Source organism: Barbus barbus (genome assembly GCF_936440315.1).
Source record: "Barbus barbus genome assembly, chromosome: 4".
NCBI classification, from domain to species: Eukaryota; Metazoa; Chordata; class Actinopteri; order Cypriniformes; family Cyprinidae; genus Barbus; species Barbus barbus.
Genome location: NC_136732.1, coordinates 11,980,918 through 12,007,287, shown reverse-complemented (window position 1 = coordinate 12,007,287; position 26,370 = coordinate 11,980,918). Strand labels below are relative to the sequence as shown.

The window sequence follows — 26,370 nt, the reverse complement described above, 5'->3', positions numbered from 1 at the left end:
GGTTGAAGGTGGAGTGAATTATCTCCCGTGTCGCATCCCACCGTGTGAACCTCAGGGTTGCCAGGTCTTCCTGCATTAGGGACGTGTGAGTGTCCAGCTCAGGACAAATCTGGCATTGATAGTAGGCGCCCAGAGCAATAAGAGACTTGGCATGCTGATCGTCAGCCCCCACAAGGCCCATTTTCCCACTGCAAAAATAGATCATTACTCCATGCCTTTCCCAACTCCGTCTGGAACCAATATGGCCTGGCTCCTCTTAAACACAGACTCCTGGGATTGAGCCAAAGTCCTCTTCCATCCCCTGCACTGTTCTCTCCCATCCTGTTTGTCATGCCTCTTTCCCCTCGCTCAGAAACACAGTCTCATCTCCACAGTCTCTGCACGCTACAACAATGGTATTGCGCAAGATTTCACCTCAAAGAAAGCTCCTAACTCAACACAAAAAGGACTGATGCCAGATTACGGAGGGTTCGTTTCATTTGCAATCCATCCTGAGTGGAAGAGAATAACTGGAAGTTTTTAAAACGAGAGACTATTGAGGAAGTCAATCCTATTGAACAGTTTAGCAGTCAGGAGTTTGTCTGCCAGTGCAGTCTGTTACAGTGTTATGACAGCTGGCAAACTGGCTGTGACTTGATGATTCTGATAGTCGGAGTGTAATTGCACACAGCCAATGCTTTTTAATGAACTTTTTAACCCTATAAAGCCTACTGTATCACATTTGAATGCCTCTCTTTGTAAACATGATCAAAATTTAGCTGAAAAACCTTATGTATATAATCTTCATGTTTTCTGTCATTTAGTCAAGTAAGTCTTTTTGCTGCAAACTATTTACTGACTTTTATGAAGTAAACATAATAACTCTTATATTGCTTTAATATTTCAAGATGAACACTTACTGGACTAAAGCCACTTAGGTTTATTGATTTTTTTTTTTTTTTTATCAAATAAGATACATCAGACTTTTGAGGAACATTTATTTGTACATCTCTCAAACATCATTCTCTTGCATTGCATTGTATGATTAAAAATAATAATAATAATAATAAAAAACTACAGAGCTTTGATAATAAAAAATACGAAATTAAATATTATCTTACTAAGGCATATTATTGTGAAATATAGAGTCTGTTGTACTGTTCTAAAGATCTCACCTATTTACATTACTTTTTGTCCATATAAATATCAGCATCTGCTAGGGCTGAACGATATGGACAAAATTTCATATCTCGATTTTCATGCCAGATATCTCGATATCGATACGATATGACTACGGGTTCGGTGAAAACCAAGCATTTCTCAGAAAAATAAAAACATCATAATACAAAAAAATTTGGAAAGTGTAGTTTTATTTTTAAGAACTCACTGGTGGACGTCGACTCGTACGGCGTAAAGGCCCTTTCACACAGGACGCGGCATGCATTCAAAATAGTTCAACTTTTGCCGCTGCGCTCTGTGACGTTTCCCCGCGCGGCCAATAGAAACGGGGCATCCAAACAAGCGCCGAACTCAAAATGGATGAACAGCTGATTCTCTGTGTGTCTGAATTTCCAGAGCTATACCATACAAGTTTGCGGTCGAATAGGGACCTCAGCGGTGCATTCAAGGGCACTCGTAAAACTGATGTTCGTTGTGTGACTGCCAGAGTTGTATGCAGGGCGGGGCGAGCGCGGAGAGGGGAAATCTATATCGTCTATATCGTTGCTTTTTTCGATAGTAATATCTTGAAAGTTCATATCTCGATATAGATACGATAACGATATATCGTTCAGCCCTAGCATCTGCATTAAATTGCATATTTTTTCTCACTGTGTGCCTCTGAATAAAACTGAGGTTTGTTTTTGCCTCCTTGAGTCTGAGATTCATATTCTTACTACAGTATATCATACTATACGAGCCATAAAAGCCTGATGTATCAAATATCATACTCAATAAAAACACATTATGAACTTTTTTTGAAAAAAATGAACAAAATGAACATTCTGTCAAACTTACTCACTCTCATGTAATTTCAAACCCATATGACTTCTGTAGAATACAAAAGAGGATGTTCAGCAGAATGATCAAGCTGCTCTTTTCCATTAAATGAAAACATTTTACAACTACATGTTGTGCAGGCTCCAAATGTGCTATATTTCAAGTCTTCCAAAGCAATACAATAGCTTTATGTGAGGACCAGACTGAAATTTAAATAATTATTCCTTGAAACCTTTCCCATCTACTGTTGTTCTCAGATACGTTCCTTTAATATACCTTCATATTTTTGGACTATGGAGCCAAAATATCACCCCTACAAACCTGAACTTACATTGTAACTTCTCTTAGTTACAAAACTCAATGGGTTTAGTGACATCTTGGATCAAAGGAAAGTATCTTCAGGTTTATGTGTGTAGTAAGACCACATTAGCTCAGGCTTAATGAACTGCTTTTGTACTGATGCTCTGACCTGCTTGTGTAGATTTCCGTCTGGCTTTCTTAATATCCTCCTCTGTTTTGTTGCTCAATTTGATCTCAAGCTGCTGTGTTTTCACTTCAAGATCCTTCTGTCTGTCCGCTAGAGCCTTCCGTGCCTGCAAAACACAACAATGTAAAAAGACTAACCTTTGGTTTAAATGAATAGGGTACAAAATAGGTGCCTAACCTTCAAAAAACAATGTTGACCACCAATCTCAAGTTGACCATCAATCTCAATCTCAAAAGATTTTCTTTTCATTCTCTATGTGATTTGCAATTTTTTTCAACCCTAAATTGAGGCATCTAACTGCTTTCAACTTCATTGCATAGCTGATGATCACTGCTGCTCATGTTGCCAGGAATGGCCAACTCACTTTGCAAAATGAATGATGGATATGTGGTCTGGGGTCAGTGCTGATGTTTAATCAGCAGGATGAACACAACTGAATCACTCAAGGCATCATTCCGATGTGTTCTCATTTCTCATCCAGCCATCTGCTGTCCATGCAAAAGTTTGAACAGACGACGTGTTGACACAATGGCTTCTGGGAAACATTTTAGAGCCATTCGTACCAACTTGAAAATACATTTAAATACATTTTAATTACATATGCTTGACAAAATCAGTATGGACTCAAAGTTCCCTTTAGAAGTACATTTCAACATAATTTCAAAAAGAGCACTTATCAAGGAAATAATATACTTGAACAGAAAATACTCAAGTGCAAACTGAATGTAATGTTTTCTTACAATTAATAATTGCAGTTAAAATAGAATGCATTATAGTTTACGTTTATTGAAAATGCAATTAATTGAACTTAAGAGTGTTTTTTTTTACCCACCTATATAGGACTTACGTAAGTATATCTTTATAAAAAATATCATAATTCTTCTACTCTCTTTGAAATATGGATAAAATGTAATGATGAATATACTGACAAGCATTTATAGTAAATTTAATTATACTTTAGTGTCATTGTGCTTTCTTTACAGTACACTTAGGTTATTATTTTATTATTATATGCACATACAGTTTTTTTATATACTTCTAAGATTTGAAGTACACTATAAAAAGTGCACATACAATACAATGAAGTGCACTAATTTTTCACAAAGGTTTAAACAAAACAATCATGCACTTTGTACCTTCTCCACAGCAGCATAACGGCTGACCAGCTGCTTCCTCAGGTCAGCGATGTGGTGGTCGTATTTCTTCATGTCTTTTTTAAAGTTGTCTCCTCTGAAGATCAGTAAAGGCTTCTCGACTTCGCTCTGGAGCTGGAGACAAAATCCTTTGCATCAGTTAAACAGCTACATGGCAAGTCTGGGCATGAACACTGAACAGCATCTGAAACGAACATGTGAGGTTTGTGGGCTTTTTGTTTTTAGATCAAGTTTTTGCTTCAGTAATAATGATGATGTTCTTTAAAAGAAAGGCTTTTTTGTTTTGCTGTCTCCGTAAATTATACGTGATCTGAGGCAATAAGTCTGCAAAATCACCTCCATCTTTCTGCAATTAATCACCCACACTGGCGCTAAATTAAGCACGCTAGTGTGAACATGGGAAAGCACAGCGGTGGAAATAGACAAATCGCAGCAGACTGAAGAAGGCTGTGTAGCTCATTACATACAGGCGGCTAATAACATCTCTGAGGGGAAGCTTTTCAGTACAGCACAGAAATGAAATAAAGGCCAGATACTTCATCTTCCCTGGCAATGCGTGAGCTTGAACTGCCAATTTCTCAGCTGGATCTTATATCACCTCGATTGAGAAATGTCACAACAGAGAACTGAGAATTTCCCACCTTTGAGGAGAACTTGAGATGGACCTCAGCTTCATCAACTAAACTCTTCTTCAGTTGGGCCCAAGCTTCTCCAAGAGTCCTAAATCAAACCAGAGCCCAGGAAAGATGGTTCAAGTTACAGTTTACATTTAATTTAACATTCTACTTTTGAAAAGTGTGTTAGAAACGGTCATGACAGTGTCTCTCTTTAAGTTCACTATCGTGGCCTTTTATTTAATTAATAACGTATTATCTACAAGTACATATTTTTAAATACAGGTACATCTAAAAAAAAATGTATATCTTGAAAAAGTTTTTTTTTTATTGTAACTTATTTCAAACAGTGAAACTTTAATATATTCTAGATTCATTACATGTAAAGTAAAACATTTCATAAGTTATTTTGTTTTATTTTTTGATGATTAGAGCTTACAGCTCATGAAAGTCAAAAATCCAGTATCTCAAAATATTAGAATATTTACATTTGAGTTTCAATAAATGACCATCCCTACAGTATAAATTCTGGGTGTCTCTTGTTCTTTGAAACCACAATAATGGAGAAGACTGCTGACTCGGCAATGATCCAGAAAACAATCATTGACCCCCTCCACAAAGAGGGTAAGTCACAGAAGGTCATTACTGAAAGGTGTGGCTGTTTACAGAGTGCTGTATCAAAGCATATTAAATGCAAAGTTGACTGGAAGGACGAATTTGGGCAGGAAAAGGTGCACAAGCAACAGGGATGACTGCAAGCTTGAGAATACTGTCAAGCAAAGCTGATTCAAACACTTGGGAGAGCTTCACAAGGAGTGGACTGAAGCTGGATTCAGTGCATCAAGAGTCACCACGCTCAGACGTCTTCAGGAAAAGGGCTACCAAGCCACTTCTGAACCAGAAACAACGTTAGAAGCGTCTTACCTGGGCTAAGGAGAAAAAGAGCTGGACTGTTGCTCAGTGGTCCTAAAGTCCACTTTTCAGATAAAAGTAAATTTTCTATTTCGTTTGGAAATCGAGGTCTGGAGTCTAGAGGAAGAGTGGAGAGGCACAGAATTCAAGCTGCTTGAAGTCCAGTGTGAAGTTTCTGAAGTCTGTGATGATTTGGGGTGCTGTGACGTCTGCTGGTGTTGGTCCACTGTTTTATCAAGTCTAAAGTCAATGTAACCGTCTACCAGAAGATTTTGGAGCACTTTATGCTTCCATCTGCTGACAAGCTTTATGGAGATGCTGGTTTTCTTTTCCAGCAGGACTTTAGCACCTGCCCACACTGCCAAAACCACTTCCTAGTGGTTTGCTGAGCATGATGTTACTGTGCTTGATTGGCCAGCCAACATGCCTGACCTGAATCCCATGTGGAATCTATGGGATATTTTCAAGAGAAAGATGAGAAACAGTGGATCCAACAATACAGACGAGCTGAAGGCTCAATAGTGCCTCAGGAGAGCCACAGGCTGATCGCTTCCATGCCATTCCTCACTGATGCTGGAGTTTGTGCTAAAGGAGCCCCGACCAAGTATTGAGTGCATAAATGAACATACTTTAAAGAACTTGAACTTTTCTTTTTGGCAAATCCTTTTTTTTCATTGATCTTAGGAAATATTCTAATATTTTGAGATACTGGATTTTTGACTTTCATGAGCTGTAAGCTCTAATCATCAAAATTAAAACAAAAAAACTTTTGAAATGTTTTACTTTACATGTAATGAATCTAAAATATATGAAAGTTTCACTTTTTGAAATAAGTCAAGTCACCTTTATTTATATAGCGCTTTTAACAATACAGATTGTGTCAAAGCACTTAACAGTATCAAACTGTAGGATAGGATAGAGTGTCAGTAATGTATAATAAGATTAAACACTCAATTTTCAGTTAAAGGCATTTCATTATTGAATTCAGTGATGTCATTATCTACCTCAGTTTAGTTTAAATAGTATCTGTGAAATCAAATTGACGATAATCGCTAGAAATCAAGTGTCCCCAATAAATAAGTTATAATAAAAAAAATAACTTTTGACGATATTCCATTTTTTTTAGATGCACCTGTATATAGGCTACTTTTAAGATTTGCAGTACATCAAAAGTGCATATTCAATACAATTAAGCATGTGTAAGGCCTTTTTAATAATATGTTTATCTGTTAAACCACCAGTCAACATTTTAGTACATTTACTCAACGTGATCTGTGCATAACTCAATGCTCAAAATATTTTAATTCCAATTTCTTCCACATTTATTAGTTAAAAATAGTGAAGGAAATGCAGCTAACAAGTGTCCAGTATACAAACTTTTGTTACATACCCTTCCTCTTGTGCTGCCATTGGGAACATGGAGAGTTTGGATAGGTTCTTGGCATATTCCTCTTCGATTTTTATCCTGAAACATCAAGCATTCATCAAGAAAAGAAAGAGATTACAAATATTTATTATAACAATCTCATATTGTACTACTGGCAGAACTCCATGTGTACCATGCCAATATTACAGTCCTGTGTTTTTGAATATAGACTTCAGCACTCTATTATATAAGTATCATGGTATTAGCATCTGATACCATCACTGTACATTTTGTAATCTGTTTCTGTGATTCCTCTGATCCATTCCTATCCTTTCAGATGGAAGCCGTAACACTGTGAGTTTGGTTTGATTCTGACATCAAGTCAATGTAAAAATCCTTCACAAATGCTTGCCTTAATATGTGAAAAAAAAAAAAAAACATTTTTTGAATGATATATGATGAGAAAGTTAAAAACTGACTGAGAAGAATTTTGGTCTTGTTCTCCAGTAAAATAACTAATTATTTTTTCCTAATCCATTGACAATTTTTTTTTCCATTGTTGTTGTTAGCATAACATTTTATTTCTGGCATAAAGTTGAAAAAAAAAAATTCTTTTAAGAAAGAATTTTAAGAATAAGAAAAAGTAAATGAATCACATTTAAACATTGATCGAGTTGGGAAGTTATAATTGCAATGCCAAGGGCAATCAAATCACTTCAGTCCATGCAAGATGACAATGTACCATTTCTACAAAAAAATTCAGTACGATTTTTGTAACTCTACTTCTAAAAAATGACAAAAAGAATCTGCAGTATTTTTGCTTTTGTAATCAATTTATGAAGGTTCTGTAACCACGATCTTTATGTATTTTATCATAGTTGTGGAATACTATGGTATGCAACTTAAATATATTTGATGTGCTCTGTGTGTGTGTTGATCAATTTTTATATGCGAATAAAAGCCTAAATTAAATCTGTTCATTATATAAAGCGATTGTATCTCTCCAGAAGCCTTGGATTACACCGCTTGATTTATATGGAATATTTTTACAATTTCTTTATAAACTTTTTGGAGCTTGAAAATGTTGGGTGAAAAATTCATTTAGGAGCCTAAACAAAATGAATAACGATAATAATAATAATAATCTTAATTGGTTTTCTTGATGTTGTTAGTGTAGGAAGAAAAGATATGTTCATATCATCTGAGACTTTCTTTTTTTTAATCTTAGTGACTTTATCTTTTAAGAATGTTTTAACTGGAAAACCATACATTTTTTTGATTGTTTTCAGTGTGCAAAATAAAACATCAACAAAACAAACTCTCAAAAAGGCAATAGAGAGTGAGGTGTTATGTAAGAATGATGTCAGTATGAGAGAGAGGCTTGCCCACCTTTCTCTGATGAACTCTGCCATCTCTTTCTGCATCTGCTTCCCCTTCAGCTGTTTCTGCAGCAGCACCTCAAACCCTGACACTGTGGCCCCCTGAGGGTCCCTCTTATCGGCCTGCAGAGGACAGAGCGACTTTACACACGCAGCGTCATGCACGCTACCACTTCATTAGCACCAGACTGTCAACAACACGTGAGCACGATCAGATGTGTGTGAGAGCGGCCACATGTGTGCGTGAGTCACAGCGTGGGTTTGCATGAATCAGAGCGCGTGGGAGGGGGTGTACACCCTTGCGGGTGTAACTTTGAGTGTGCGTTTCAGTGAAGGGTGTGTATAGGTTATTGAGGGTATGACTAATGTAATGTGAGGGCTCCTGATGCAGTCTGTGTGCGCAGCATGTTAATGAAGTATGCTTTTCTTTCACTGTGTGTGTGTGTGTGGTGGTGTAAGAGTCTGCTGTTATGACGGCTGCTGACATGCCATCCCACACATGACAGAAGTGTCATAACCTCTTCACACACTCGGCTTGAAAGACAGCCAGAATCTTTCTGACAAAATACTCCTATTATCATTTGCCTGTTTACATGCATATATACATGTCATTTCAATCTCTGTCCAGGGATATCCCTCAGGCCATCAAAGATACATATGAGTTTGTTTCTTCATCTGAAGAGATTTGGAGAAATGCATCATTATATCACTTCCTCACCAATGGAGTGAATGGGTGCCGTCAGAATGAGAGTCCAAACAGCTGGTTAAAACATCACAATAATCAACAAGTAATCCACACAACAGTCCATCAGTGAAGTGAAAAGCTGCATATTTGTAAGAAACAAATCCATCATTAAGACATTTTAACTTCAATAAGGCTTTCTCTAGCGATAAAGTTCATCCCCTGTTGACCTCTCACATCAAAATCACCAACACTTTTGTTTAGAAGTGTTTGTTTTTATTTGTAAACTGCTTGATCTGTGCATATTTCTTCTGATTCAGAGAGGATGTCTTTTTTTCGCTGGAGAAAGCAATATTATGGATAGAAGACTTGTATTTTAGCAAGAAGCAACAGTTTGAAGTTAAAAATGTCTTCATGATGGATTTATTTCTTACAGACATGCAGTTTTTACAAAACATTAATTGATGGTCTGTTGTGTGGATTACTGTTGAGATGTTTTTTTCAGCTGTTTGGGCTCTCATTCTGACGGCACCCATTCACTGCAGAGGATCCACTGGTGAGCATGTGAAGTAATGCTAAATTTCTCCAAATCTGTTCTGATGAACAAACAAACTCATCTACATCTTGGATGGCTTGAGGGAGAGTAAACTGTCAGAAAATGTCTACTTTTTGGGTGAAACTAAAACTATGAAAAACACTTACTTTACTTATTTTTATTTAGTTTTATTTGATGTACTGAAAACTAAAACTGAAATAAAAATGTGTTCTACAAAAACTGTAGACATTAAAACGAAATGAATAATAATGACACAACTACTAAACATTACTTAAATTTAAAATGAATAATATGAAAATAAAAAATAGTTAAGTAATAGTATCTCAATCATACTAAACTAACACTGTCTCTGTCATGTAGAATCTGCTAGCGAATGCATACTGACTGCCTCAGACGAACTGCAAATGTCTGGATTCTGGATCTCATTTTCACTTTCTTTGTGTCATCTGTCTGTACATGAGGCTTAAATTACATTTTTCTTAAACCTTGTCAGTGGTGATGATTTGAGGAAATATACTGGTCATAAATCTTAAATAGTTGTAGTGTTGCTGAGTGGTTGCTAGGTTGTTCTGGTGGTTGTTTATTAACCCAAGTCAAGTCTCTATGATATTCTGGTCTCTAGATATGGCTCAGGTCCCCACATCATTGTAAGTTTGAGAGATAGTTTTGTCCTGTTTTATCGCCCGGCACTTAAAAGTCTGATGACTTTGAAAAACACAAGCACATCTCTCCTCGACACCTCAAGCTCATAAGTATAAACAATAATATAGTGATGCTAGTTTTGCTCATGTTAACAGCATCATGTTAACAGCATCATGCTAACAGCATCATGTTAGTCACAATGTAATAAAATAAAATAAAATAAAACTTCATTAATAAGCTACAAGAATTAAAAATTAAACAAAATAAATAATACAAAATTTAGCTGGGTTGATCCTTAAAATAAAATAAAAACAGGGTAAAAAAAATACTCTAAAAAATATAGTCTAATATAATGAAATCTTGTTTATATATAATATATATTATATGCAAAACAAAACATGAAAAAAATACAAAATATGATTAAGTAAATAATTCACAGCCTTGCTGTGAAATGCCATCTGTCATAAAAATGTCAAAATAAAAACAAAGAAATATGTCCGCATTAAGTGCCAAAAAAATCATTTAGGTCTTCCTCGGGTTGAAATGTTGCAACATAAATTTTTGGAAGCTTTAATTTCAATGTGTCAACAAATGACCTCTTCATAAAACAGTAAAAACCCTTCACGATTTCAGTTTCTTTAGTAGACGTCTGTATCACTTTACTTCACGTCACTTGCATTTTAAAGCATGCATGATGCTGTTTCTAAGCCAATTACTCAGTTTAATTTACTTTCCTAAACTGTGCTCACCCTGTGTGCTGTAACATAAGTTTGTTAAAGAAGTTCACAATGAGTTGTTTTCTGTCCTTTTATTATATGGGGCCGGCATCAATACTAATCCTTAAAATATAGTATCAATACTTAGCCACTGTGGTCCACCAGACATGATTGTCCTCTTTCTCTCTCTGTCTCTCACCCAGAAATAGTCGCAGTAGCTCCATTCACTGGGCTTGAGAAGCTGCTGCTCCGGCGCAGATGTGGACACAGGGAAGGTGACGCAGTTGATCTGCGGTGAGATAAAACAGAGGAAGGTCAGCTCACAGTGTGTGCGCACGTGTGCTGATTTTTCAGGTTGGTTTTATTTTCAGACGAGTGAGACAGAGCTGGCTTGTGTAAGTCTCAGAGGGGAGACAAATGAATGGTCACGATGTAAAAGAGAATATAGACCATGACCTATAACAGCCTGAGAATGGAGAGAGTGATGGAGAAAGAGAGAGAGAGAGAGGGAGCATGTTTAGAATGGCAAACTATTTTTAAAAGCCTGCTATATGCTTGTTTTCGCTATACTGCTACATTTACCAGAGCACACTGCAAGAAATACTGTATGCACATGTGAAGAATGAATGCTCATTATTGCACACAACCACTTTACACATTTCTTTTTTACATTTTAAACACATACCTATGTGAAAAAGAAGTGCGCTTTAGCATACTTTTAAAAAAGTACTTACTACAGAAATAATATACTTTAAAAGAATATACTAAAGTGTGAAGTGTGAATGTAATATTTTCAGACACTAATTAGCATGTTAATTGCAATTGAATGAAAATGTATTATACTTTAAATGCATATTAAATGCAATTAGATGAACTTAAGAGTGCCTTTTGGCCCATTTAAGTACATTTTTATGTGAAATTTCTTAATTGCTTCTGTTGTCTTTGAAATATGGTAAAAGTGTAGGCCTACTGCTGCATGTCCAATGCAAGATATTCTCCATTCATTTTAACCAATACAAAAAACAAAAAAACAATTAAGATTCAGGAACCTCTCTGACTGGTGGATTTCACATCGGGTTCCGGCAGGTAAAAATTCCTGAATTCAATATTTCAGACTTATGTACCCTCTAGTCTAGAAATATGCATTCAATTGAACATCGCTTTATTGTGCCATCCCAAAGAGGCACAAAATCACTTTCATGGACTTTTAAATTAAATGTTCCCTCCTGGTGGAATGACCTGCCCAACTCAATCAGCTGAGTCCTCAGAATCGGCTAAAAACACATCTCTTCCATCTTTATTTGACCCTCTAACTCTAGCACTCTAATTCTATTCTTAAACAAACAAACAAAAAACACTTATTTTAGACTTCCACTTTATTAATTTACTATGTGTTTGTCTTCTTTAAAAAAAAAACAAACAAAAAAAAAACCTAACACTAGCTTTTCTAATCTTTTTTAATTCTATCTGTTTGTTTTCTTTTTATTTATTATACAATTTAAAAAAACAAAAAAGGCCTCTAACACTAGCTTGCTCTATTCTTTTTCTATTCTATCCATTTTCTTTTTATTTATTCTATTTATTTATTATATTATTATATATTATTATTATTTTATTTGTTTTTGTCTTCCAATTAATGTTTGTGTTTTTTTGTTCGGTGTTGTTTATGGATGTAATGTTAATTTGTGTTTTGTTTTGTTATTATGTTGTGATTGCATATCATTGCTCTTTCTTTGGTTTTGATTGCTTCCATTGTCCTCATTTGTAAGTCGCTTTGGATAAATGACTAAATGTACATGTAAATGTAAAATACACACAAATGCATCATTATTGTGGCTAGTTCATGCAATTTCATTCATTCAGTAATCTTGAAAAATGCAAGCGTCGAATCAAACTTGTTGCTATGATATTGACCTTGATTCATTTCATACTTCTATGATTCTGTAATGTTTTCAACATTAAATAAAAAGACTGTACAGATACAAGTTATGGGCCTCATCATACACTAGGCGCAATGGCGCCAGGTGCGACGCAAGTGTTTTTGCTAGATTCAGCCCGACACAGTTGTCATTTTCAAGTCCTGCGGCACGTTGCTTAAATATCAAATGCATTTGCTTCCATTTGTGCGTTCATGGGCATGCTGAGCTGAAAACAAGGTGTGTACAGGCACATTGTTGGCGTGTTGCTATTTTGAGGCATCTGAAATAAACTGCACCACTGACCAACTAAAACCTGGTCTAAAGTCAATGGCGCAGTATTTTTTTTTTGTTATTTAAAGAGTGCGTTAGAAAATGTGCCTATAGGCGGGTCCACAAGGCACGTACACACTTTTTATTATGCCTGGAACACATGTTGAATCGGCATCGGAGCTCGTCGGTCAGTCGGGCCATCTGATCATTCTGATTGGCTGTTCAGTTGGCGAAGCAGCGCACGACGCAGGCGCAGAAAGGACGTGCTACTTAGCCGTCGGGTGACGAGCGTCAGCTTGGTGTGTCAGGGCAACTTTGGACCCAGACGCTGCTGATGTGAGCCGAACCCGCAGTCTGCTTTCATTGCCATTAGTTCGTCGGTGTTGGCTTGGTGTGATCCGGGCTTTACACACACAGGGATGCGCAGCAGCACACAAACATGCCAACTCTTAAAAATGAAAGGATTACAATGTAAAAGATTATTATTGTGTAGGCTACATAAATATAAAAATGCCTACATGTCATAATGGAAAGTCATTGCATGTATCAGAATTAGGCTAGCTATTTTCTCGCGCATGAACAGCTCCGTTTCCTCTCTGGAGTCTTCACAAGGAGCTCATTTCAAATTTGATGCCTGCTACAGGTCTCAAAAAAGTTGGCACGGGGGCAACAAAGGGCTGAAAAAGCAATAAATGTTGAAAAGATTCAGCTGGGAGAACATCTAGCAACTAATTAAGTTAATTGACATCAGATATGTAGCGTGATTAGCTATAAAAGGAATGTCTTAGAGAGGCAGAGTCTCTCAGAAGTAAAGATGGGCAGAGACTCTCCAATCTGTGAAAGAGTGCGTAAAAAGATTGTGGAATACTTTAAAAACAACGTTCCTCAACGTCAAATTGCAAAGGCTTTGCAAATCTCATCATCTACAGTGTATATGATCATCAAAAGATTCAGAGAAACTGGAGAAATCTCTGTGGGTAAGGCCACATCTGCAGATGCCAACTAAAGCTCTATCATGCAAAAAGGAAGCCATATGTGAATATGGTCCAGAAGCGCCATCGTGTCCTGTGGGCCAAGGCTTGTTTAAAATGGACTGTTTCAAAGTGGAAAAGTGTTCTATGGTCAGACGAGTCCAAATTTGACATTCTTGTTGGAAATCACGGACGCCGTGTCCTCCGGGCTAAAGAGGAGGGAGACCCTCCAGCGTGTTATCAGCGTTCAGCTCAAAGCCAGCATCTCTGATGGTATGGGGTTCATAAGTGCATACGGTATGGGCAGCTTTCATGTTTTGGAAGGCACTATGAATGCTGAAAGGTATATGCATATGCCCCCTCAAGATGACGTTTATTTCAGGGAAGGCCTTATGTATTTCAGCAGGACAATGCAAATCCACATACTGCAGTTATTACAACAGCATGGCTTTGTAGTAGAAGAGTCCGGGTGCTGAATTGCCTGCCTGCAGTCCAGATCTTTTACCTATAAAGAACATTTGACGCATCATTAAATTAAAAATATGTCAAAGATGACCACAAACTCTTCAGCAGCTGGAAACCTATATCAGACAAGAACGGGACTGAATTCCAACACCAAAACTCCAGAAACTCATAACCTCGATGCCCAGACGTCTTCAAACTGTTTTGGAAAGAAGAGGAGATGCTACACCATGGTAAACATGCCCCCGTCCCAACTGTTTTGAGACCTGTAGCAGGAATCAAATTTGAAATGAGCTCATTTTGTGCCTAAAATTGTAAATTTTCTCAGTTTAAATATTTATGTTATCTATGTTTTATTGTGACTAAAATATTGGCTCATGTGATTTGAAATTCTTTTAGTTTTCATTTTATTAAAATTTATAAAACGTCCCAACATTTCCGGAATTTGGGTTGTAAAGTGTTACTCTTTATATATATATATATATATATATATAATAAAATATTAAGCACAATTTGTTTTCACAAGGGTAAAGGTCACTGCACAACGAGTTTGAAATTTTCGCACATTAAAAAACAAATACGACCTCACGTTGTGTCAATCACGTTGGCACACTACCTTCGAAACTTTCGTCTGTCAAAAGAAATTCGGATCAGGTTCGATTTTCTGCATTTTCACATCCGTAGCATGCATTTTGATAGGAAAGGATGGGGAATATGAAAAAGCGCATGTGAAAATTTCGGAGTCAGTGTGCAATGACCTTAAGGCTACAATGGGATAAAGGTCCTACTCTGATCATGAAATGTATATTGATCAGAACAAATATTTTTATATATATAAATATTGATGGAGCAACATCACTTGCAATAATAAAAGATGATTCTGCTTTTAAAATCATTTTCAAATAAAGCAATCAATCAAGAGCCCACATATAATCCTTTCAGATTTTTGATGTTTGTTGAAAATCTATCACTTTGAACAAAACTGAAATTCATAAAAGTCTTTCTCTCAAAAGAGTTTTAAGGACACTCATTAGCTACAGTATATAAATTAGATACATTGTAAAAACCACTACATGTTCCATCCATTTACCTCAAAATAAACTTTTTGTCATTGTATGCTAGGACCTCATTGACTGGAACACTTCTGCAGTGTATAGCATCAATTAATTCGTATTTTGAGAAAAAATATAAAGGAAAGGGCCTTTTACCCAAGGGCTGTACCCTACTGCACAGTATGCAGATATGTTGTAAACTGTAGACTATTCCATTCAAAACAGATTCAAAACAGATTCAAAACACAACCACGAAACAAGCTTAAGTTGTTAGGAGTGAGATTCCCAAACAATCCCATCCAGCACTGCATTCCTACCTCAGACTGCAGTTAGTGTGTGTGTACGCTCATAAAGTGTTTGAGTATACACTCTAGGGTCCATGGCGTCTCCAATTAGCCTGTAAGCACTGCAATTATGTAATGCTCACCATCTGTACCGCCTCCCTGCCACTGCCAAACAGGATGTGCTCCCTGCCATAGCCCTTCAGTGCCTCAAACACACACTCACACTTATTCATGCTCAAATACACCAGTGTAAACAAATTGGTCTTACCCTGTTGTAAGCAAGCTTTTTTTGCAAAGTTATTTTAATAATTGAGATATTTCATTAACTTCGACATCTATTTGACTTGCTTCTGTCATTAATTTTCTTTAGCCCAGTTGAGGCGGAAACATTTTATTGCATTTTTTAAATATTTTTTATTTGTTTAATCAAGTCACTGCTGAACTTTCAAGAAATCCCCCTCAGGCATAAAGTATCAGGTCTGTAACCAGAAACTGGAAGACCACCATAGGGATGCATGCTTTATGCATGTATTAATATGTGGTTGCAGTCTTATTTATTGTTCACACTATAATTACTGTTACAGTAAGTATGGAAATGATTTATGAATGTATAATGAAGTATATTATGATATTATCAACCAGTTTTTTTTGTGCCTTATAAATAGAAATTGAAATGGAATTGTAATTGAAAACGTATATATGTATATAATTTATTACAACATTACAAACATGCTTTGTGTGATACAACATTCAACTTGTTGTATTCAAAATATGCTAGAGCTGAACATAACACGGTTAAAGGTTATTGCAAAAATGGCTAAGAGCAGCCTACGTTTGCAAACTGCACAAATATGCAGATTATTATATATATATTTTTAAATTATTTACAATATTGTTGTGCAAACAAAAAATTATTATAAACAATTAAAATTTATTTTTAATACAAAAACATTTTATTTCATTTAAAATTATTTATATATAATATATATATATATTTTTCATTTCTAAAGATTTGCTTAATAATTTCTATACATTTTCTTTATATAGCTAAATCTATATATATATATATATATATATATATATATATATATATATATATATATATATATATATATATATATATATATGTATGTCTGTTTTGTAATATTTTTTAGGATAATATATATTGCCCAGAGAACAACCAGCAATCCTTGATGTATTACGACTTTTTTATCTCATCACAGCAAAGCATCTCTGAATACTAACTTCTCAAATCCATCTGCAAATGGACAATACAGTACAATGCAAATTCTGCAAAACTGACCACAAAGACACACAAAAAACACAATTACAATCAAGACACTGGATAGACGGCCCTTGCATGTGCACAGTGATAAGGCCCTATCCACTCACCCCAGACGCTTCCTAATCTGATGGCGTTTGAGCTGATTTACTCATTCGTGCCTCGTCACTTTGTTCATTTCATGCCTGGAAGATCACTCTGATTGTCGTGGCTGCTTCCCTTACAGTGCCGCCTCATCTATCACTCCCGTTGTTTATCCTTCCCTCTCATCCTCCACAAAATGAGCCCATTCATCAGATTCAGGCCCATCTTCTCTCCTTATAACTCCTCAGCTAGGTGATCCACCCTTATCAGGAGCTTATTACACCCTCTGTCCACGCTGAAATACATCCCACTCCACATATTTAAAAATCCAGCTTCCTCTGTGCTGATGTAAGGTCAGTTCACATCCACCAAAACTGTAACTTGAATCACCATTTGGGACACCACAGTGGTTTTGCATCAGTGCAGGAATGGCTAATACTCTTGATACTGCAGTAAACTGGTTTGGTTGAGGGCCGCAGTTATTTCAAACATGGGCTGGGAGTGAAATCTCACACTAATCAAACATCAGCTCTACTCAAGGGGCTCACAGTGGGTGCATTTCATATATTATATCACTTTTCGTTTTTATATTTCTTATGCAAATAACATTACCAAACACTACAGGAATTATGAACCAATAATATTGTAGTCAGAATGGCCCAAGGGGTCCTGGTTTGGAGGGTTAGCTTTGGCAATTAGCCCCCTCATGGTAGATGCTGTGAATACACCATTGTTTTTTGTCTAAATGTTTTATCATAAATGTATTTAAAATTTAATCACAGAAAACAAGCACATAAAACAAGATTCACAATGAAGTTCATTGGCCGCTAGACATACATTTTAAATGATAAAAATTAAAATATTAACAAATCATCTCAGCAAAACATGAAGATCAAGAAAGAAGATAAAAACGTGAGACGAAAAGGATCGATTGGCCACTGTAACACTGTCCATCATACAAAAGAACCAGACAAAAGTTTGGCAATAAATGGTTTGTTTAAAGATGGTTCACCCAAAAATGAATTCTCTCATTTACTTGCTTCATGTCATCCAAACATTGTACATCACTTACTTTACTGACTGAAAAAACAAACAAAACAAAACCATGAAATACAAATCAAAACATACAACGAAACACAAAATGCAACATAAAACACAAACCAAAACGTACAGCAAAACTAAACATAAAACAAAATGCAAAACAAAGCACAAAATGCAAAATAAAGCATAAAACACAAAGCAAATCATACAACAAAACACAAAAAAGTAAAAACAAAACAAAAAAATATATAAAACATTAAACATACAACTAAACAAAAAGTAAAGCAAAACAAAATGCAAAACAATATACAAAAAAGTTAAAACAAAAAACAAAAAAACAAAACAGAAAAAGTAAAACCAAAATAAATCTGAAACTAATCAAAATGCAAAACAACAAAAAATACAAAACAAAACAAAAGAAAACAGAACAAAAAGCAAAACAAAACTAAATTTAAAACAAAAACAAATCAAAAACACTCAAACATTCTTTAAAATACCTTCTATGTTCCACAGAAGAAAGAAAGTCATACAGTATTGGAACGACATGAGACTGAGTAAATGATGACACTTTTTTGTTTAATTTTTGGGTTTAAAACTCTTGCTTTGAGAGTTAATTTAGCGTTTACAGTCATGAAATCTCCCTAGACAGAGCAGTAATCATTGCCTTTAAGTCAGGAGTTTGGAAATAAACTACAACACTGGCAAACAATGTGTTTATAGCTGTGTTCCCGTGTGTGTGTGTGTGTGTGTGTGTGTGCTTGTATAGTGAAAGGTAAAAAACAGACGCAGTATTTGTTTGGGTAAGCAGAATGCTTGTGCCCAGCGTATGTCTGGCACAGGCCCATGAACCCGCTGCCCCGCTCGCTTTTAATGCCGTAATGAACACGGCTGATGGAAAACCAACCATTTCTGCTGAACAGCTGCAAATATCAGACCTAATGATAGCATGCAGCATGCATGAGGAACACAAAAACACCAGGCAAGCAAACAAATAAATCTACAAAACACCAATCCAGTCAGCAGGTTTCTCTCTAGCATACACACATACAATTCATACAGCAATCGCAACCGCTGCTCAGACTGTAGGGTGCCTGGCCTCTGTTGCTAAGCGACAAATTGCTTTTCCTGTAAGGGCATTTTCCCCCATTACAAAACAATATTTGTACAATACCAATAACAGATGACATCATTTCTAAGTGCAAAACCTTTTCACAAACAAACATTTCTAAAATGTGGCCTCCATATATCTCTAGTTCACAATATTCAGTTATTTACAAGCGCTGGCACCACGAGCAGCTGTTGACAGCTAGCTATTATTTTAAACACAGTAAAGTGCATCAGGACGAAGATCGAGCGCAAATCAGTCAGCCAAACTGACATGCTATTGGTTCCACATTAGTGATACTCAATAGATGCTCAAGGTGAGGCAAAAGGTAAAAGCTTCTAGTCCAGCCTTTCAAACCCCTAACAACCTCACCCTATTGATTCAACGTGTCTCCAATTCAGTGGTTGTCATGGAGATTCACTAGTGCGTTTTTCTGAGAGAGCTAAAAATACCTTGTAATATATACAGAAATCCATATATGCATTACACTTTCAGTAATGAACTTTGCAATATTGACATTTATAGCCAGATTTTAGCTAAATGGTGCATTTAAGCAAGATACAAAACAGCGCCATGATTCAGTGGTAGTATCAGATATAACATAGTATCTCAGTACTACAGTAAAACTATTGTTTACCTTAATGCAGTTTAATTGCCATAGACATATCATGGGATGGTGATGTTGTATAACAATATTTTGTAATTGTTTTATAATCATTTATATATAATTATCGTTTGCATATTGCATAATATTTTTCATATTTTATTTTTTGTACAATATAGTTTGTATCTATGTGTATACATAGTATACTACAGTATATCAGTACTACTGTAAAATAATAGCATATTAATTATAATATTAACGTATATATAGTATAATTTATAGTATATTTCATGGTATGTAAGTGGTTCTGCTATATCATTATATTTTTAATTGTTTTATTATTATTTATATATTATCATTGTTTGTATAATATTTTTATATTTAATTTTTGTTCTGTATCATTTGTATCTATGTGTATATATAGTATCAGTTATTGTTAACATTTGCTAACAAAAATAAATAATTAACACACATCAATATTTCTTGTCCATTTATTTATTTATTAGCTAAGCAGCTGTGTAATAACAGGAATAATGTTCAGCCATTCGGTCATTATAAAGAAAAACTCTTCTGGGGTTCATTTGGCCATAATGACTGCACATCATCGCTTATACGCTTCAATAAGCGATCAGACTTCCTTTGTTTGAGGAAATGACACGTTTATTAACGCACACCACGTCCGAATACTAGAGCAGTTGCTCTATACCTGCCGCTATAACTGCAGCATACTAAACACGCCTGTACAAACAGTGACAGGCTGAATGACAGCTTTCTTTCATTCCTCCCATATCGCTCTCGTTCACTTCTCCCTCTTTGTGTGTAGGTTTTTTATTTCAACACCCATTAGTCAGTACTATTGCCTCTGTCACCATGGAAACTGGACTAGCCATGTCTTCCCCAGTTCTCTAGTCTTCTCTAGTTCCCTCTCTCCAGTGGGCGGTCTCTGTTTCTCTCCGCTGACGGACACCTCACCTGCCCTATATGCACGCCAGAATATCTGTACATCTCTCGCCATATTCACACTGCAGGTTACATAACAGCAAGCCTGCCTTAAACAACATCTGTGAATGCCAATGTAAATATATACTGTAGTAACTGCATAGAGTCACCAGCCAAGTGCTTTCTTTTCTTTCTTTTTTTGAATGAGAGCTGCCCACAAAATCAAAAAGGACTTCCTGCGAGAGTTTTGGTGGGAATAAATCTGACCTGCAGTGGCATGCGCCTGCAACATGACCTTCTGTGTGCCGCTTTATGAATAATAGCAGTGTTTCCAAATGCACTGCAAGTTTTTTGAAAGCTTCCTATCATACAATTTTTTTGAGCCGTTTCCAGGTGAAGCTGGATCAAAGCAGGGTTCGAATACAGCTGCAAAGCCACGTCTCCGCACTCACACTGCATACATAATTTGAAAATAAGTGGCGTCTGCAAACACCGCGTACGTGCACGAGATTCCCACTGTCAAGCATCAGCCATGTCACATAACAGAGCGTCCGCACAGCTTGTGTTGGCATTCAAAATACTCTCCTCCATGGTGCGGTTGGACGCTGGTCAACAGCGTTTGGAATAGCAAGCGGTCTCTTGGGAAGAGGGCAAATCTTAGTGTGTTAATGCAAGAACACAGAACGGTTCTCAAAAAGTGTCGGAAAGAAAATCTGATGCATTTTCCACTCCATTTGGTTCCATTCAAAGCAGTTCCCGGGAGTTCCATCATAGCAATTAAATCTCAGAATGGTTATTTGAATGAACGCTTCCATGTTGCTGAATCTGTTAAAACATGGTATTGCAAAACAGTGATGATGCAATCCACTAGTCATAGTGCATCTTCACACTCTCAGAAGCGCACACACAAACTTCCAGCAACATCACTAGTGAAACACAAACACACACACACACACACACACACACACACACAGGCGAAGCTGTGAAGAGAGTGGCACAAAACACTGAGCAAATGTTTCACATCTGCGAAACACTTCAGAGAAACAGCCAACCACTAATTTGAAATCCCAGGGGCCAGTTCTGCAAAACTCACACATCCTGGCTCTTTCTGATCGATGTTATTATCAAAGCTGTGACTGATGCATATACCATCTATATGTCTGTGTCTGTGTGTGAGCAATACTCACAGTGATTTTGGTCTCCTTGATCTCCTTCTCCTTATTCTGCCTCCTGGCCGGGGAGGTGGACCCTGGGCTCTGAGGGGACAGACAAGAGGCATCATCAAAACTGCCCTCCGCATCAAAGCTTTCCTCCATCTCCATTGTTCTTTGTCTTTCTTTTTCTTTCTTTCTTTCTTTCTTTCTTTCTTTCTTTCTTTCTTTCTTTCTTTCTTTCTTTCTCTAGCTGTCTCACTCTTTCTGCACTTTCGCGCCGCTGCTCTGCCACACTGCTCGACTCCCGCGTGCAGTCTGACTGCCTGGCTCTGTTGCTGTGGCGAGCGATGCAGAGTGGAGCGTGTGTGGGGTAGGGGGCGGCAGTGTGGGGGGGGGACTCAGGGGGATGGGGGTCGTGGAAGCGTGACGGAGAGTGAGGAGGAGAGGAACAGGCAGAGAGAGTAGGTGAGGCAAGACTTCAACAACACTTAAGAGGGCACACAGTCAACAGGATAGAGGGTGTATCTCTTTTCTGATGAACAGGTCGGATTTCACCTCAAAATCAAAAGGAAGAAAAAAAAAAGAAAAGAAAAAGAAATTATAATTTGCTTAAAGAGCAAAGCCTGTTTTTAGGACCACTGATATTTTATTTTTGTAGTATTTTATTTTTAACAGCACACTTTTCACTATAATGCAAAAAAAATAAATAAAAAAAAATAGGGTTAGATATACTAACAGCTTGTGCCAGCGCAAACCGTCTTTTAGTGTTAAAATAGTACTGTCAGGATTTACTAAAGACACACAGTGAAGAATTAGCGCTGAAAAGGTGTGGACAGTTATTTTTGCACTTGACCTTATTGAATATGCATTTGTAGGAGTTTCCCTTTCAGGCAAAATTTATGGGATGAGAGTATTAAAACACGCAACGTGATTTACTAACGTTTGCGCTCGTCAAATTATTGGTATTTGCGCCATTATTTAATGCCCCAAAAAAGCATGTCTTAAAGCAGGTGGTAATTTGCGCTGCTCTTGGTAGATTGCGCTGGTCATTATGGAAATGATCTGGCTGTGTCTGTGTTCTTTAATGTGTGCATTGTCAGTAAATCACACGCAGAATTTTCCCCTCCCATTGGTGCTTTTATGGAAATTGCGCTCTAATGCTAATTTGCACTGTTTAGTAAATGTGGCCCCTACTCTTTACTGTACTGTAAAAAAAATGATGCTACTATAATTCCTGTTACAGAAGTAGGACTCGGACAGAAAGATGGATTAATTGACAGGTATTTATTGACGACTAGCTGAGCAACAAGGAGTGAGACGGTGATCCTGGAGGTCTTCTGTAATCTGGAGAAGTGTTAACTGGAGTATCTACTTTTGACAGGAAACTTGGAACACGAGCTGAACACACACCTCACCCAGATGGCAGACTGGGACAGAACACAGGAGCAGACTGACTGGGGATCGCTGGAGAACACACTCGGGAGAAGACACTGCAGGTAAGTAGACAAGGAGGTAAGTAGTAGGCATAGAGCTGTGATAGCTATGGCAGTCCTCTTCGCATGAACGAGACCGGACACTGAGTGCTGTGAGGTGTGTGTCTTTATGGCATGGCTAATGAGTGGATCAATGATGTGCAGGTGCGTGTAATCAGTACTCAGGTGAGGGAGTGCGCTGTGATTGGCTGGTGACAGAGCCTGGCAGATCTGTGACAATTTGACTTTTTTTTTTTTTATAAATTTTTGATTTATTAAAATTTAACCAAAAATCCAAAAATATGAGGAGCAAATTACAAAGTTCATGGTAGTGTATGTATTTTAACTTCTGCTAATAAAATAAAATATTGTGTGGAATTAGGACTTTTTTTTACTGTATTATAGTCATTATTATTTAATTACTAGTAAATAGTCATTATTTAGTAAAAATGTGATTCTTTCCCCAAAAAAAACAGTAATAGGAATTTTGGTGAAAATGTGTCTAATTGTCTTGAAAACAGCGTTCATTTCATGGTAGTGTAAGTTATGCTAAATACAAAATAATAAAAAAAATTAAATAAAATACAAATTTTAAATAAATAAAATAAAATAAAAATGCTAAACATTGTGTTGTGTCAGGGGAATTTTGTTACTATAATGAAATCTTAGAAAAAAATATGTTTTTCCCCCTCAGAAGAGTAATGAGAATTTGGGGGTGAATATGCGTAATTGCCACGAAAAGTCCCAATGAGAAACAAACAAGCAAACAAATAAAATAACCCCCAAAATGCAGTTGATGTTCTTATAAAATACAAAAACAAATATAATTTCACTTTTTTCTCTGTTGACATGGTTAGACATTTCTTTTAGAATTCACTCAAGAAAACAGAAAATCTATAACGAATTGTATAAGAAAGATTGTGGAAAACAGCAGAGAAAACAGCTCTTAGCATGCTGTTATGTGGTTGCTAGGGTGTTCTGAGTGGTTGCTAGGCAGTTGCTTACTGGTCCAAGTCAAAAGAGCCCACCCCCAGTCTCTATGATATTCTGGTCTTGAGATATCAAGACTCGATTCCTTCCTTCAAGTCTACGGGATTTTTAACCCGCTTCATTGTTCTGCTGGTGTAAAGATGGCAAGTCTGATGTCTCAGAAAAGTAATAACGCAAATCTCCTTAACAATCATAATGATGATTGAGGTATCATGCACAGATGAGAAATGAGCCAAAGTTCGATATCTAAAGCAACAGTAATACTAATGTGTGACTTATCAAACACTGCTCATTTAAATAACAATATGAATAACTAAAAATAAACCAAAGAGCGTTAAAAATAGGAGAGAACAGAGTGTTAAAATGACGGGGAGGCGAATTATTGACTCAAATGGCACCACGCCCCCTTCCTTCTCTACAGTGTTTGTGTGTTTGAGCAGAGAGGAGGGGAGGAAAGGGGAGGAGAGAGAGGGAGGAGGGGTGAAAAGGGACTAATTATCATTGGAGGTAAGCTGCAAACAACAGCATGCTGTCAGCAGAGACAAACCACATGACCTGCGAAAACAAAGCCATTTCTCACCACGCGTGTGCGTGTTTGAGCTTATCTTTCAGACTGGCTGATGCTTCAAGGTATCTGTATGCATTTTGCATCAGTGTTAGAGCTTCGAGAGAGGTGTGTGTGTGTCCAAGGCTGGTGAGTGTGAGTGTGTGTATGTGCCTTATTTAAAGCTGCAGACGCTGCATCACCATCCTTGTGTGAGCAGGTGCTAGAGACTGTGTGCTTAGCGTATATAAGCAAACATCTCCCAGCATGCATCAAACTACACTGCTTCTCCTCTGTGCTTAACTGTACTAGCATAGTGCGTGTGTTTGCATTATGTGCTGAACATCTGTAAACCTATTTACACACACTCCATCTTACCAATAAAAAACATGGCCGGTACATGGCTAAAGAACCAGCATGCACAGCACTAGGAGCTAACGAACATGCAACACCTGACTTTCTGTCTTACCGTCTTGCAGAACATGTCGGCGCAGGCCTGCAACCTGCGGTTCCGTTCCTCGCTGCTCACCCGGTCCCGTTCGCTAACTGTTCGGCACCCTGACTTTCCCAGAGTCCCTCGTCTTCTCCGTCTAACCCTTCCCAGCTCCGCTTAAACCCAACACCTTTCCAATCCTGGCCTGAGATCAAACTCTAACCGCGTACGAGGATCCAGAACTGGGCCGCCCATATGGCCAAGTCCTTGGCGCTCCAATTTGTTGATGACATGAGCTGCCCATGTCTGGCTGTTATTCGATCACGTGGGATAGGGAGGGTTTTACTTGGCCATGCTTCACCAGTTTCTTTAACTGTTACTGTCCCCAGATTGGCGCAGATGGCACCAGATCTACCGACTCATATATTTATGTCCGAATCCAAGTAGCGATGGAAGACCAAATTATTTGTTATTTGCAAATTGTTTTCATGTTTTGTTTTGTTCCTGCCTTATGTTAAACTGCTTTAAATGACTTTTTTTCCACATCAATCTACACTCCATACACCATAATGGTAAAGCAAAAAATGGTTTTTAACATTTTTGCAAATTAATTAAAAATAAAACACTTAAATGATTCCATTGCATAAGTATTCATACCCTTATCTGGGACAGTTTAAATTTAGCTCAGGAGCATACACATGTCTTAATAAAAGGTCCAACAGCTGATAATGCATATCAGAGCAAAAACCAAGCCTGAGATCAAAATAACTGTCTGTAGAGCTCAGAAACATGTTTGCATCAAGCCACACATCTGGGGAAAAGTTCAGAAAAAAACTCCGCTTCACTGAAGGGTCACAGAAGCATGTATTCTCTGTTACCCTTAACGGAAGAAGTTTGAAACAACCAGGACTCTTCCTAGAGCTGGACATCTGTTCAAACTAAGCAACCGATGAAGAAGGGCTAGAAGGGTTAGAGTGGTGACCAAGAACCTGATGGTCACTCTAGTTGAGCTCCATGATCATATATGCAGATGGGAGAAATCTACAGAAGGACAAACATCACTGCAAGACTTGCCGCGGTGTGGCAAGACTCAATTCTCTCTTCAGGTAAGACACATGAAAACACACTTGGAATGTGCAAAAAAACACATAAAAGACCCTCAGACTCTAAGAAACAAGATTCTCTGGTCTAATGAACCTCAATTCCAAACAGCATGTTTGAAGGAAACCAGCTCTGCTCATCACCTGCAGAGTACCATCCCAAAAGAAAAGTGTGTTGG

The 26,370-nt window shown here is 37.2% G+C and overlaps 1 protein-coding gene across 1 annotated transcript in view; it reads right to left on the bottom strand.

Moving 5' to 3' along the window:
• The window catches only part of LOC306866334 (growth arrest-specific protein 7-like), a 30,529-nt gene extending 8,538 nt beyond the window's left edge, over nt 1-21,991 (bottom strand). Inside the window, exons 1-7 of the mRNA XM_079411458.1 lie at nt 21,686-21,991; nt 10,685-10,774; nt 7,900-8,012; nt 6,535-6,609; nt 4,260-4,338; nt 3,601-3,732; nt 2,447-2,570 (exon numbers count right to left, since the gene is read on the bottom strand). Coding sequence (XP_079267584.1) covers nt 2,447-2,570; nt 3,601-3,732; nt 4,260-4,338; nt 6,535-6,609; nt 7,900-8,012; nt 10,685-10,774; nt 21,686-21,820 — 748 coding nt within the window. The 5' untranslated portion in view covers nt 21,821-21,991. The remainder of the gene's footprint in view (nt 1-2,446; nt 2,571-3,600; nt 3,733-4,259; nt 4,339-6,534; nt 6,610-7,899; nt 8,013-10,684; nt 10,775-21,685) is intronic.
• Between the last annotated feature and the right edge of the window lie 4,379 nt (nt 21,992-26,370).